Source organism: Fragaria vesca, linkage group LG6 (assembly GCF_000184155.1).
Source record: "Fragaria vesca subsp. vesca linkage group LG6, FraVesHawaii_1.0, whole genome shotgun sequence".
Taxonomy (NCBI): Eukaryota; Viridiplantae; Streptophyta; class Magnoliopsida; order Rosales; family Rosaceae; genus Fragaria; species Fragaria vesca.
In genome coordinates this window covers 1,256,260-1,272,610 of record NC_020496.1, presented here as the reverse complement: position 1 = coordinate 1,272,610, position 16,351 = coordinate 1,256,260, and the positions used below count along the sequence as shown (strand labels likewise).

The 16,351-nt window shown below is 36.5% G+C and overlaps 1 protein-coding gene across 1 annotated transcript; it reads right to left on the bottom strand.

Annotated features, from left to right (window-relative positions):
* Positions 1-120: 120 nt before the first annotated feature.
* On the bottom strand, positions 121-7,857 carry LOC101297172 (arginine--tRNA ligase, cytoplasmic-like). The gene is made up of 9 exons (XM_004304734.1): positions 7,615-7,857; positions 3,131-3,229; positions 2,818-3,033; positions 2,634-2,738; positions 2,331-2,531; positions 2,006-2,223; positions 1,831-1,906; positions 482-634; positions 121-393 (listed from the first exon to the last, which is right to left on the bottom strand). Exons 1-9 carry the CDS (start codon positions 7,855-7,857, stop codon positions 121-123), a joined length of 1,584 nt encoding a protein of 527 aa, XP_004304782.1.
* Between the last annotated feature and the right edge of the window lie 8,494 nt (positions 7,858-16,351).

Below are 16,351 nucleotides of genomic sequence, written 5' to 3'. Positions count from 1 at the left end.
TATCAAATTTAAAGAACAAAATAACACCAGAAAATCAAGAGTACCCTCCAACCCCTTTTACTCAGCAAACATAAAATAGATTCAGATTCTCTACAAAATAAGAACAAAGGTCCTAATAGCCTAGAAAAGCAAACAGGAGACGGGCTCCAAACCTAACAGCTCAAGACACTTCTCCATAACAATCCGGGTTGCCTCAATGAGCAACGTTCTTCTAGACATTGCAGCCGCTGTCAGCTCCTTCAACCGCTGCTCCTGGTGATCGAAATGAACTCTTGCAAACTGTAAATCCCGAGCATACTCAGCATAGAACTTCTGAGTAAAGATCATAGCCAGATCATAGACATAGTCGCACAGAACAGCAGCTGACAAGCTATCCAGAGCCTTTTGAATGACCTGTGGAGGCAAAAATAAGTGATTTCGGAAAGAAAAACAACATTATACGTAAAAGAACATAAGGCAGGGTAATTGAAAAAATCATTACCTCTGGAAATCTAAGCAAGTAAAGTGCTAGAGCTCGGGCACCGACATGCTCTACTACAACCGCATTATTCTTTTTCAGTTCCTCCCTGTGGACGTGATCAAGCATGCCAGATATCCAGCTGTACGTGCGAAGGAGATAAACAGCTGTTTTTCCCTGTAAAAAGACAGATTATCAAATGAGCATAAAAACCAGTCCTTGCAATCACCAACTGGGAGTTGAATACCAAAATAAATCAGATAAAAAAGGCACTTCAAATGGCTATGCATATACACATACAAATACATGGTGTAAAAGGAGAAGCGGATAGGGCACCCGTAGCGGTTTGATTCTAATAGGGTCCATGATCATATGAACTTTCCAGTAACAGTAAGCTAGCAGCAGTAGGAAGTAGGAACAACAAAATGTACTATGACCAATTGTAAAAGAAAAATGCATTACACTAACAGAGCATATATTAAGCCAATAAGCTCGCTAACTGCATCAAAATGGCAAGGGAGTAAAGTAAATGAATGTACAAAGGACTTTGAATACCACGAAAACTATATGTAGTGATGAGATGGGTTAGCAAGTAAAGCAACTGTGCAAACCACCACATGACTATTAACAATGAACTTTGAGATGAGAATTTACTCCACAGAAGAAGCAAAAGGGGAGTGAAACATCTTTTAATTGCAAGATGATGATTAGTCTCAACCAAAATTGAATTCCTAATTTAAACATTGACCACTCAAGTAACCAAAATCTAATAAAAATATGAAAATGTCTGCTAAAATGAAAAGCTAAACACAAATGCATCTCTTAACAAAAACAAATAAAACTATAGATACCAAAACAAGCCTAAGCTTTGCATATCATAGAACTGACAGGTGTGTGCAATGTGATAATATGATTAAATTAGGCATCTATAACAGCCTAAGAATTCTTTGATTATCTCACAATATCGAGAATTGGAAGTTTGATATTTTCCTCTGTAGAGCGAATGAGAAGATAGATTAAGCAACTGATTAATTGTATTGTGATTGATGCGACTCATTGTGCTTTTAACTAGTTCAAAATGTCTAGGCCTGAATTAAGAGAAGATATGTCAAGCAACTACAAGCTCTATAAGTATGAAAAAAAGAAAAACAAAGTTCCACAGAGAGCAGATCCATCACTTATTCCTGCTGAATCCATCAATGATACAAATGCATAGTTTGATAATTGGACATTGTCCTTAGGGGATGACCTAAATTCACTATATTCAGTCAACAAGCTTCCCATATATTCTGTGAGTGCAACGTTCTGTTTAACTAAATCCACATCCACAATAAAATGTTATTATAGATGAGTGAGCAAGAAGTGAAAGGCACCTTGCGATTAAACAAATGTTTGACATCAATCTCATCAAAGGCAATTTCACCAAAGGTTTTCTTCAGAATAGCATACCTGTCAAAAATAAATAACAAAAATTATGAAACTACACTCACAAGCAACAAAGTAATCAATTAAAAATCTAGGTGGTATAATTAAAAAACAAAATCTTACTTCAGAGAAGCATAAGCAACTGAGTGTGAAGTTTTCACACGCTGATATTCAGACTCTGGCAGCACAAACTTGAGGAGATTTTCACTTCGGCTCTTGACTCCTTTGAACACATCATTGAACTGCATGGCTAGACCAAAATCACACTTCTTTTGAAGTGATATATGGCTAAATTTGGGATAGTCATTATCACCTCCATGCCAACCAGCAGATTCAGCTACCTGAAAGAAAAAAAACACATGAGTATGCTACTATGCAATAATGTGCAAGGAATGTATCCAAAAAAAATAATGTGCAAGGAACACCACAGAAACAGTATACCACAAACCTTAAAAGTCTGAAAGAAATGATCCTCATGTGTAGCATGAGAAATATATATAATCCAATCTGCTTTTTGATATTTTAACCGATACTCAAGAGAAATGAGCTCAGTTAAAATATCTCCCCGTGGCATGACAAGAAACTTCTCTTTCATATCATTTCTCAAATTCTTCAGGGCCTCCTCCCTGACCGAATAGAAAGTCCCCTCCTGAAAAATACCAATAAAGCATAAGATGTCACACAATTAAAGATGACAGACTAACTAAATCTAATATCTTATAGTTTAAATAACACAAAATAAGATTGATACCTCATCTTGCCATTGTATTCCAGCAAGCGTATAAAACTCACGCAACTGTTGACATGTGTCAACTGGCATTGGCTTCCACTCAGATGAGCGGATTAGTTGCCAACCCTACAGAACACAAACAAAACAATTGAGATCATTCCAATCAGATATTGTTTGGTTAAAAAAAAAGTTCTTGTGAATGTACCTGTGACCCATAGGCAGTGACATGAGAAGCACGCATAACCTTCACACCAGAAAACTCAAGAATCCGGGCAATAGAGTCCCCTATAATAGCTGCTCTGAAATGCAAGAAATCCATTGCACCAGATGATTCGGGGGATGAAAAGTCTACCAAAGCCTTCTTAATAAGAAGCTTTGGAGCCCACTGCTTGATACCTCCATGTACCAAGTTGGTGATGCTCTGCAAGAAAAAGAAAATTAATTTCGACAAGCAACAAATAAATCCATCCATGTGTCAAAAAGAAATAAATCCTACAAGATCAAGGTAAAAGTTTCACCTTCTCCATCCATGAGTCTGATAATCGAAAACTCACTCCTAGTCCTTCTACACAGAATGACTGGACAATCTGGGAATTTGTAAGACTTTCACTGATTGCCTGCCAAAATGAACACCAGCAGCAGTACAGAGATTAATATTATATGTGAGGAAATGAAGTGCATAACTATGAAAGATGGCAGTGAGAACTGAGATTCCATTCGCACAAAAAAAAACAAATTAATTTGGCCAAAAGATAATAATATTGAAAGACATTTAATCAACCAAACTACTAATATTTCTAAACCCGTGCAGCAATAGAAAAATAAGCATCTAGCTCGGATTCTAAAACGAGGCACTCTGAGAATTTCACTGACAGAGCATACAACCCATATGAAACTGATCAACATTGGATATCTTATTAATATGTCATAGGAACCATTTAGCTTTTTTATCCTTTTTGGAAAGAGAGCTTCATTGCAAACACACAAAAAAAAAGAGACAACAGGTTGGCATTCGTAAGCAAGCTAAGAGACATACAATATCAGAGCTATGAAGATAGCACTCATAAGAAAGCTAAAAGACATACAATATCAGAGCCATGAAGTATAGACACTCATAAGCAAGCTAAGAGACATACAGTATCAGAGCTATGAAGTCAAACCCTAAATAGCACTCATAAGCAAGCTAAGAGACAAACAATATCAGAGCCATGAAGTATAGACACTCATAAGCAAGCTAAAAGACATACAATATCAGCTATGAAGTTAAACCCTAAATAGGAACTCTAAGTCATAGACGGTACCTGTCCAACAGCATCTGCATGAACCTCATTGCCTTTTCCTTAAAGGTCAGACAATATACCCAAGGGATGGTAGCTGCACCACAAATTGAGAGGTGTAAATAGATAATCTCTAAATGGTACCGGTTAGAGTAACTAGATATAAATGCACGCACCATTGAAAATCTCCTGTTATTGGAGCAATAGAGGGACGATTGCCTGCCTCATACTGCTCTCCAAGTGCAGACTTAAGGGATTCTTCAAACAAATCCAATATATGCTTGCTTAGATTGATTCCCTGACAAATTAGCGAGGTTCGTGTTAAGAAGAGGGACAAAGTATGCGATATCTACCCCCATATGACCCCAGAATTTATTTCCCGAAATAACAAAAAGAATAACCAACAGTAATTTTGTTTCTTTCCCAAAACAGGTTTAAAAAAAAAAAAAAAAAATCTGCATTCGGTTCTGTGCAAATCCGGTCAGGTATCTCGCTTTTCTGATCAAGATGAAATCTTTCTGTTTTTTGAATTAGAAATTGTTTTGTTAAATTTCACCGCTCGTTGATCTGGGAATATAGAAGTTGGGATGCAAACTTTATATCTGGGTAATTCATTCACTTCAAATTTCCTTTCAATTTACTCAGTAAGATTGGAGAACCTTTTTTTTGAAAGGTGGAGAAATTTTTTTTTTAGTTCAGACATTGTTGTTGATGATGCAATTTTGTTGTCTCATTCGGTAGTTTTCGATTCCAATAGATTTTACAGTACTTTGGCATTGGATAAGCAGAGAGCTTTGCTCTTTCTACCCGGTACATTTGGTCTTCTGATTTTGGTGGTGTATATAGGTGTTGGGTTAGTGAAGAGGCAGTGTTAATATGAGCAATTGAATGCCAGTGTATGCAGAGGTTATGCAGGCACTCTTCCAGGATCACAGAGCTCATGCCTGCATAACTTCCTGGATCATTGTTTGCATAGTCATATATCCAAAACTATACATCTGTGACTTGTAGAAAAATGAGTGTCCTTGTTCAGTTTCTTTGCTCGACATAGAAAATGTGTTACTGGAGGTGTCATATCTACCACAGGAATTGATTCTTTCCCTTGCATAGTGTTGTAGAATTCTGTGATTATATCTAATTTTACTAACTGTTGGCCCTCATTTCTGTAATTATGTTCTTTGCCATTTGATGATAATGCACGGCCCTTTTTCTAGTATACCAAATTCTGTTCTTATCTTTGATCTACGTCAGTAAGAGCCTGTTATGGTGTCTGGCTACCTTTCTGCTAATAAGTTCCTAAACTGATTGCAGAATAATGATCCAAAGAAGTCCCTGTGGAAACTGCAGTAGGATTATATCTTCAAGTTGCTGTAACAATGAAAGCGTCAATTGGAACTGCCTTATACTTGAGAGCAAAAAGCTACTTCATTTTTGTCAATTCAATGGATTTTGACATAGGAAATATGATATTTCATTGCAGGTGCCTACTTTTATAGTTGTGATGCGTTCAGTTCATTCATAGAGACGAAATTAGGGAATGTATTTGTCATTGTCAATTCAAAAGGGGAGGCATCTGATGTACACATGTTAGGGAATGTTGAATTCGGTGCTTCTGCTTCTAGTCGAGCTATCTTCATGCTACATTACTCAAAGAATAGCTCTGTTACTTCATGGATCTATGTACTTTCTTTAAAGCATCTTCACTTATTGCGGCATCTCAACAACTTAATGTTCAGCAGGCTGGTGAGTGGAAATCATCATGGTGGTTACTTTTTTAACCTGAACCTAAAGGAAGCTGGTAATCCATTGGTAAAGTTGGATAAAACTGACTCTTAATGTTTGGCATATGTGTATCATACTTCTTGGTATCCGGAACAGTGGGAAAATGGTGCTGAGTTTGTGGAAACTGTGGAAATGATATCTTAAATACAGAACATGGTCACACCGATGATGGTCAGCGGTTATCTGAGACCTGTAAATCTTGTTGGGAATGACCATCATGTGGTTGCATGCAGTGGCTGACATTTTGTTTTCTCTTATATGTTTCCTAGCTCAATTGCTTTCATAGCTGATGAACCTGGGAGTTAAAAACAAAATGGAGATATGATGATCTGTCAAGCATAAACCAGTCGAGTTTTTTCGGTGATATTGAATGCACAAAATGAACTGCTTGATGTTGGCAAGGAGAGATACAGCTTTATCCTGTGTATGACTGTATTCTGAAGAGAGACCATTGAATGGTCTAAGCCTCTAGGGCAGTGAGAAAGCTCCTGTATATTTGCAACAGCAGATAACAAATATTACCAAATAGAGAGACTTGATATGATTCTTTTCTCATACAGTTCCTGCAATATAAATGTAAACGCACCTCTCAGTTTTATTTTGATTCTTTTTAAAACAGAACTATGGCCAAAAATACATTGGAGCGGAGAAGATGAAAAGGTGTTGAATTTCTATAGTGAAAAGTATGGATCTCAACTAATTATGCAGAATTCTAGTTTTACAAGCCATATGAGTGAGGAAGAGCTTGGTTTTATCAAAGCCCTGCTCCCAGTCTCATGTGAAAATGTATCTTCTGGTTTCAAGAAACTCACAATGCATCTGTAATTCTGTATCGACATTGGTAGTTTCTAGCCTGATCCCCCCTCTAGCTCTCGGAATTCCAATAACTTTGCCGGAATCTTCCTCCTCATTATACTAAAACTAGTCTTTTACCTTCATCTTTAAAATCGCATTGCCAAGGGGATAATCCGAGTCATAAAGGAATTATCATCTATTATTTGTTGAAGTGTACAAGAATGTACAAGATGCTATATCCATCCATGGAGACAAGAATAAAGACTTAGAAACTATAACATCTGGCATGCATTCAGGCAAAAGATAGAATGACAGTTGAAAAGTGATTGAGGTTGATGCTTTTGTCAAAGTTACTGAGGTGGCTCAAATAGGGATTTCAAATGACTGGTTTTGCCATTTTTTGGGATCACTCTCTTATTGTCTTTGTGGTTTAATTTGCTTGGAATTTATGAAACATATGCTTATATATAATATATGAACACCATCTTGTTTGATGTTGAAACTAAAAATCATATTTGATAAGTTTAGCTCACTAAATAGAGCCCATGGCGCAAGGACAGCTCCCCAGACCGCAAGAAGATGCCCACATTAGCTGTGTTTTATGATCAAGGGTGTGTACATGCAGAGAAGAAATAAACTCCTAGAGTCCTAGTTATTAATCGTAGGAGTGGCGGTAAGACTGAAACTGAAACTTGAGGCCTAATACATGCAGCAACACTAACAGAAGGGGAAGTAAAAGCATTAACCAACCTAGAAAAGGATGAGTAATTCAGTCAGCAATACTTATGCGCCTCATGCACATAAGTAAATCAAACAAGCTATTTAGCGGATCTATATCTTACACCTTAGTGCACCTTCAGTACCAGACGCTCACCTTAATTTGGCACTATCAACACCAAATGATCACCATATATATATGCCACAAAATAAAAGTAAAACTGGATCATGATGCTAAGTTCACTAGAAACTAACAGCTCCTCTTGATGGATGATCGAGCAGCAGACTAATTAGGACTTAGGACTTAGGTTAGGGTTAGGGTTTGGATGGCATGGGCGTCGGCACAAGGGACACAGGGGCTCGATTTTTAATTTCAGCCAAGGGTCAATGCATTGTTGATGATAACGGTGTGCGCAGGGAATACTAGTAACAATGCCTTCTTCTTCACGTTCTGCAAAATCTTCCAAACAAATCGCACACGTTGGCGTCTCAAAGTCCAGACTGCGCTCAATCAAGCACTCTATGACAACATAGATAGGCTGCTCGGGGGAGATGGCCTTGTAAATCACCTCGAATATTTTCTGAAGAATTCTAGCCAGCTCTTCTCTGGGGACACTCATCCATAAAAGAGTTTCGGCGATGTAAATAGCATAGTGACGCTTGTAGGTTAACATCTTGGCACGCTTCAGATTCAACCATATTCGTATTCTGCTCCCTATTAGTGTTCGACTAATTATTTCGTAATCCCCATTCCGCCGGCGGCCTCTGATTACCTTTGCGAACTCTATCAGCAACATTACGCACTCGCCATGCGGGTAGCTTACTTGTTTTTGCACCGCTGTGGTTTTATAAGACCTAATCTCTCCGGCCATATTTTTCAACACCCCGACTGCTAGGCTCTTTATACTCTTTATATAAGGAACTTCGAATTCCCTACCCTTCCCTAGTAAGGAAAATTTCTTACCCTTTTGGAACAAATATCAGTGGTAGAGGGATTATTGGTCTCAAAATCTTAGGTGCTATGCCATGTATATAATTATTTGATTCTTATTTTCAATTCAATTAATTTCAATTGTTCTCTTATTTGATTCTTATTTTCAATTTCAAGCAACATTTTCTTACAAGAACAATTTGACCCTTTCATATTCTACTTTAACCTATTATATGTGAGCCCGAAACATAACCAAGAGAGGTCGTATGATTTTTCAATCAACAAAATGTATGGGACACTAGCTAGCAGAACCCTATTATCCTAGAGCCAAAGCAGGCTAGAGATATAACTCATATAAGTGAACTAGAATGGAGGCCGTTTGGGGTTACATGCTTCGTAAGACACCAAAGCCAAATACATTATCCCATGTCAAGGGTGCTCCTTATAGTTCATAATATATGGTAATTTTCAGTGCTCTCACTACACTTTTCTGAAGTAGCCTGAGTTGAACCACCTTGTTCATAAGATGCATGATTAACGACACTATCCCATAAGAATACCATAAGTATTTGGATTTGAAGTTTTGAAAATGAACAACATTTCTAGAACTTTAGCTTTGTCATATTTGATCTTTATGCGATAAACAAAAACCAAATAGAAGATTGCCGACCGATCCATTTTTGTAGGCGGCATAATTGTATGAGATTCCCATATTCCAATTAAGTCCAGTGAGGCTGCTATACGTACTAGTCATTTATCTAATTATGCTCTTAGCCAACCTCAAAAAAAGACCCAGAGGAAAGTCCAAAGACATTAGACAATAACGTTTTGAAGGTAACTAATTACAATAAATTTGGAGTTGTTATCATTAATATATTTACATGACATGACATGACAAATACTAGCTAATAGAATTTAGAGTGCGGCTATTGGAACCTCCAAATTTGTTCAGTATACCTCTCATGCTCTTTACACCTCATTTTTAATTTTAACTACAACCATTTGCTCACTATACCTCCTTTCAAATTCCTAAAATAACCTTAGGTATGTTATTCACATATATTTTAATAATTTACTAATATACCTCTTATTTATTCTCTAGACCTCTCATTCTTTTAATTTTTTTTTCTTTTTGCATGTTATCATCGAGACCTCTATATTCCTTGATTTTTTTTTCCGTTCAAACCTCTTTCACGACCTCAATTACTTGATAATTTTTATTTCCCATAGAATGTCACCAAACCTCCATTATTTGATCAATTTGTAAGAAATTTTTTTCAATGACTTCAATTTTTCTCTTAAATCAAATAACACAAAGTATTGGGTTTCAAAAACTTATATTTACCAGCCCAGTACCGTCTCATTGTAGCATATTAGTTGTTTATCTGATATAAAAAAACTTATATTTACTAATAAGAAAATATTCTAACATAAATTAGTTTTTCTTTTTCTATTTTACTTGTGCTAAACAACAATCAAGGATAACAATTGTATTCTATGTATGTTTTTTTCCCCCTCTATTTTATGTACATCATGAAATTATTTCAATAGTTATTTAATTTTTCATTATTGATTTGTTTTTGCATATGTATTCCTTCACCTTATATATATGATTTTCAACATGTATGATAGTAGAAATTTTTATGTCACATGGTCTATATTGATCATAGTTTTAGCTCTAATTAAATAGATAATATGTAGTAAAATTTAGAAAATAGTAAATTAGAAATTAAAAATATATAAAGAAAATAATAAAGAACACAATCAATTAATTATCGAATTAGAAAGTTTAAAGAGAATAAATATACTTCTTTTTGTATGATTATTGTCCTTAATAGTCATTACGTAAGAGGAGATAATTGTTATTCAATAACTCATAATAAAAGGAGGTCAAGTGAGCAAATTTGGAGGTCCCAATAGCCGCACTCTAGAATTTATGATCATGATCATAAAAAATTAGGTGATTGGTGCATTCTGCTCAAATTTTAGAGATGCCAAAGTTCGATGGAGCCAAAGGTGACAAGTGATGGATGTTATTTGAGCAATTGACAAGTGCAAATATAGTCGGTTAGATTGAAATATTGATTTAAGTTAACAAGTAAAAACACATCTAGTTAGAAGTGGATTTTTGAGATTTTAGACGACTTAGACATAACGTCCGGTGATAAAATTACTCTCCGTATATCCTAAATACAATTCAATCATCACACATTTTGGTCGATAAAACAAGATTTACCCCACAAAAGAAGGGAAGGTATTTATAACGAATCAAATGTTCAAATATCAGTAGTGCTAGCTCGTTGGAGACTTCTCATAAAAATATTTTAATGGACCGACCATTTTGATGAAACAATTATCTTGAGCTTAGAATATTCTCTAATGTGAAGAATATTTTTTTTCCCGTTTTCTCCAATCCTTATTCTACCATATTATGTTTGGTAACGGTAATCAACATATAGCTAACACAATCCAACTAACTTTTTGAGTTTCTGATTCCCATGTCAGACTGGTTAAGCCTTCTAATTCCTCAACCCAAACAACCAAAGAAATTAACAAATGCATGTGTTCCTTCTCTTATCCGAAAAATAAGAAAAAGGCCATAAAGGCCAGAGTCATGACTCATCAAATCATCATCTGTAATTGTGTACTGTTCACCTCTTCATAGAATTGGAGGGAGAAAGGCACAGGGAGACAAGTTAAACATAAACTTACGCAAAACAAACAAAAGTTACAAGATACATCAAGCTTCCTCCGAACTCACTCAACCCAAACTTCATTAAAGTCCCTCTCTTTCCTCAACTACAACAAAAAAAGGTACTCACCTTTATTAACCCAGATCCAAAGCCATTGCTTCTTTTGAGAGAAAGAGCCTGAGGGTCTCTCTCTCTCTCTCTTAAAAATTCTTGAAGCTACTTTTTGAGGGTTTCTGAATTTGTGAGAGTTTGAGGTTTGTGGGTTGTTCTTGAAGATTAAAAGATGTTTAGCTATTGACCCTAACAAACAAAAAAACATGCAAATTATCAAGACTTGGCTTGATTTAGATCAGGGTGTTTTTTAAAAAAACAAAAAAAAAACAACATTGCATGAGCTCATGGCGCTTTCCTTATTTTCATGACTCTTTGGCAAAAATCAATGGAAAATAACCAAACAAGTAACAAATTTATCAATTGAAAATCTATGTTGTATAATTAAAAAAAAATACTTACTTTAGAGAAGCATAAGCAAACGAATATGAACTTTTCTCACGTTGATACTCAGACTTCAACACAAACTTAAGAATATTTTCGCTTCGTCTCTTGGCTTCTTTAATCACATCAGTGAAGGACATGGTTGGGTTAATGTCACACTTCTTTTGACCTGCTGATATATGACAACCTTTCGGATAACGATTATCACCTTCCAGCCAACGAGCATATTTAGCAAACTGAAAAAACAAAAACATGAGTGCATATGCATATATGCAATAATGCTATTAGCAAGGAACACCACAACAACCAAAAACAGTATGCTAAAATACGATAGTCACCGACCTTGAAAACCTCATGAAAATGATCTTTATGTTCAGCGTGAGAAACAAATATGATCTATTTAACTTTTTGGAATTTTAACTAATACGTTAGTGCAATAAGCTCGGTTAAAACATCTCCACTTGATATGAAAAGAAGTTCATCTTCCAAATTACTCTTCAACTTCTTTTGGCCTCATCCTTGAATGAATAGAAGGTTCCTTATTGAAAAAGATCCGGCTTCTCTGCTATAAAAACAGTTTGCTTGGATCTGCTTGGAGCTGCCACGTCATCAAAATAGATCTTGACGGTCAATAATGAAAGGCTTCAAAATACAAAGTTAGGCAAACTCATAGAAGATTATTATCTTCTATCTTCCCTGAACTTCAACCCAGAGCTTCACCTTCATCCCTTTAGCGTTAGTAAATGAAATCATTTGGATCTAGAGTCTTATCTCCCCTAATTAAAATGAATCAAACTCCAGAAACACATACACAATGACCCATATGATAGCCTTAGATTGAGAAAGCTTCACCCAGAAACCAAAACTATTCAGACGAATCATGGATCTGGAAGCAAACTCGTATGACTCATGCCTTAGCTTGAGGATGCTTTCATCCAGAATAAAGCTAATAGCATAAAAACATAAACGAAATTTTTCATTAACTCTTCTTTATAAAGACACCAATTTGGGTTGGTTGATTCACAGAGTAAGATTCGGGAGAAGATGAAGAACATGATAGGATGAGAGGGAGAGAGTGATCCAGTGCTTCACGTGAGGGTTTGTAATTGATTTCACCCTTTAGATAGTACAAAAGCAACGTGCCACTCTCTTGTTGAAACCCAAACAGATCCAAGCACTTCTTTTTCCAAGCAGAGAAGCCATGTCCTATTGAAAAATAACCATAAAACAGAAGATTTGGAACAATTAATGACGCAGTCCAGCAAATGCAATAACTTGAGGTTTTTTTTAGAGCAACAATAACTTGGGGTTTAAAATAGCACAAAATCAAAATAACACATCATCTTGCTACTGAACTCCAGCAAACTTATACATCTTGCGCAATTGTTGACATGTATTATCTGGCATTGGCTTCCACTCAAATGGGTGGATAAGTTCCCAACCCTACGAAACATAAACAGCCTGAAATTATTCTAATGAACTCAACAACTTTGCAGTGAGTATGATGGCCAAATCATGTAAGTATTTGCGCAAAATAGCATTTGAGAGACTATCTGCTACCTTTTGTACGATTTTGGAATGTGGAAGCAACAATCAAGTGAATTTCGAAGAAAAAATAGTGTACATGAAAGAAAATGAAGGCAGCCATTACCTCCGAAAATCTAATCAAATGAAATATGAGGACTCGTTCATCAACATACTGGAGTGAAATTGTACGACTCTCTGTCAGTTCCTCTATATTGAAAAGAGCACGCATGTCACAAAACTGAAGGCGTGTAGTAGATAAACGATAATATGCAGTTCATTGTTTAATGTCATGCACGAAACATATTCTAGAGTTCGAACTTGGCTTATGACAATTGTTCAAGAGTGAAAGCTTGAATTAGTTAGATTACAAGTATACATTTTGTTGTTAATGAATACATTTTCAGCATTTGATATTTCAAAGTTTTTGCTTTTTTTCTTTTGTGATGCAGCGGAAATAGATAACGTTGGAATCCACCAACGGCGACTTGAATCCACAAGTCTAGTTTTCTCGAATCCACGAGAGAATCTGGAATCCACCAGAGAAGTTGAGATAAACTCAAGGTTTTTATTAATATCAAAGTTGCCGAATACAACTGATAAAGGCTCCTTATATAGGAGCAAATAAACCTTAGGGCAACTAACAACAAAGCCTAAAATCCCAAGGATTAAAAGAAAACCAAATCCAAAACAAACTATTAAAAGTAATTACTGAAAATAAGTAAAATCGCATTTTGGAAGCCTAAACGGACTCGGATGACCTAAAAAGCCCATACGTCGTGGCAAAGCGACGAGTTTGGTTTGTTGGGCCGTTCCGCTTCCAGAAAGGTATCATAATGGTCAATCAGACACCGAACGCCAAATCTGGAGCAAACCGGGTTTAGACTTGTTTCGATCGATCTGCTCTTCAATCTTTAGCGCCATCTGTTCTACATCATTTTGCGATGTGTAAAATGCAGTTAAGTGCATTATTTATTAATATGATGAATGTTTTTGTGATTTCAGTTTTGGAAGAGCGAATCATTGATACATATCAAATGAAAAATGTCAATGGATGAAAAAGGTAACAAAATATGGAACTCACCGACCACATAAGTGATAAAGTGGCAAGTCAAAAAACAAGAAATTAGAAAAACAAAAAAATGAAGTCAAAAACTGAAGTTAAGAATTCAAAGTACGTAACATAGAATAGGATTGCATATTTTTTTGAAACAATTGGAATCATTCCATTAGGCTTAAATCCAATCACGACCAATAATGTCGATGCATAAGTAATTCAAAGACTACCCATTGCACAAAGCAAAGTACTTAATAAGAAATTCAACTACGAATTGAAAAAATAAACCGCAAGCTACGTCCGAAAAGGTGGACATGAAAATTAAAAAGCAATGAACCTATTTCGTCTTAGAATTGAAACCCAACGATTAGAGGCCTAAGGCCACATGGTGTACCATTCATCGTAAAGTAGGAAGCAAAACCAATTATAAACAAAGACTACCCATTGCACAAAGCAAAGTATTTAATAAGAAATTCAACTATGAATTGAAAAAATAAACCGCAAGCTACGTCCGAAAAGGTGGACATGAAAATTAAAAAGCAATGAATCTACTCCGTCTTTGAAGTGAAACCCAATAATTAGAGGCCTAAGACCACATGGTGTACCATTCATCGTAAAATAGGAAGCAAAACCAATTATAGGGTTTTTGTAATGGCCTTTCCTAGTGACCGTAGGAAATCAAACTGCATCGGATTCAGAGGTAATATCCAGCTCTCCTTCCACGGAACTAGATGCCATGGAATCCGAGGTATCTCCATGACTCTTCTTCTTGTTTTTGTTATCACGACGACACCCACGCTTCTTAGGAGACTTCCTGGTGTGCACAATTCCCAGTGTGCCTTCAAATCCCACCGAAAACCCTAGATCATTAGGATTCAATTATAGCGGAACCAAAACTGCCATCTACATCATTGTCCTCCTTTCTACCTCTAAGCATACCAGTGATCTTCGTTGGGGAACATCCTGAATTGAAACTACTCTCTTTTCTTTTGCAACCAGAGGAAGAAGAGGCATAGGAACATAGAGAGATTCTTGGATGTTTCCCCGAAACACCATAGCAGGTACGGTAGGCAGCATTAATGCAGCAACACCACTGGTGGCTCAAATTGCGGTGGTTCACTTTCACGAGGACATGGAAGGCCACCATGGATGATCATGGCACATGTGCGGCACTATCCTAGCAACATGTCATACCGGAGTTTCACAGTAATAACATCTATGGGTGAAACCCTAATTCTCATATCCAGTCTTAATGGCTCATGCAGAGGAAGGGTGAGCTTCACCCGCACTTCACCGTGATTGCTGCCACGGTTGTCCACCTGGAGGACAGGGCCAACAGTCTCTCCGACCAACCTTGATTTTGTTGTTGTCATGAAGGTCGCCAGAAGGTCTTAAATCTCGACCCAAATCCACACAAAATCGAGTGGCACTGCCATGATATATGAAAAGCCATCATAGTCATTAAGGAGGATCATCGCTCTCTGGTAGTCCTAAGGTCCCCCTCTTTTGATACGGATCACATCCCTTTTATTGTGGAAAGTGAATAGAAATCGGTCACATTTGGCCTTAACCTCCACCGGAGACAAGATCTTCCACATTGAGCACAAAACACTCCTAAATGAATCGAAGGGAGTCCTAGTCATGTTCAATTTGCCGACTTGGTAAAGGCGCGGAGCAATGAAGTCTTTGTTTGGACAACGGAGATTTCCGAGATCAACATGTTCTTCTTAATTGCTAAGAGAGAGTTTTGAGATGAGTCGAGCAGTCATTGATGCAGTAGAGGCTGTCATAGTGACTGCCATGTGAGGGGGATGCCACACTGTAGAAACCATAGAAACTATGTCGAACGAGAGAGAGCTAGGATTAGGCCGCAGTATTATTGACTTAAGTCAGAATAGGATTGCATATTTAGAGAACTTATTCATTAAATATGAAAACTCATGAGGTACATTGTCCCGCATAAAGGGTCCTGAATGTACACACATCGATAAGAAGCATATCAACAACACTACACCCTCATGGATACCATTTTTGTAGAGCAAATTTAAGAGAAGCCTAATGGTATTAGTTTTCATATTCCAAGTCCAATGAGGCGGCTATATATACACTAGTCATTTATAATGCTTTTAGCCTAAAGACAATGACATTTTTTTTTTTTGATTGAAAAGACAGTGACGTTTTGGGGTAACTAATTACAATGAATTGGAGTTATTCTCATTAATTTACATAACATGACAAATAGTAGCTAATTGAATTTATGATCATGATGGTGAACATAAAAAATTAGGTGATTTTGGTTGCTTCTGCTCAAATTTTAGAGATGTCAAATTGCATGCGAGTCGAATGTAATGAATGTTATTTGAGCAATTAAGAACTGTAATTATATAGTTGGTCCGTATTTCTTAAATACAATTCAATCATCACATATTTTTTTGTCAATAAAACAAGATTTAGCCCACAAAAGAAGG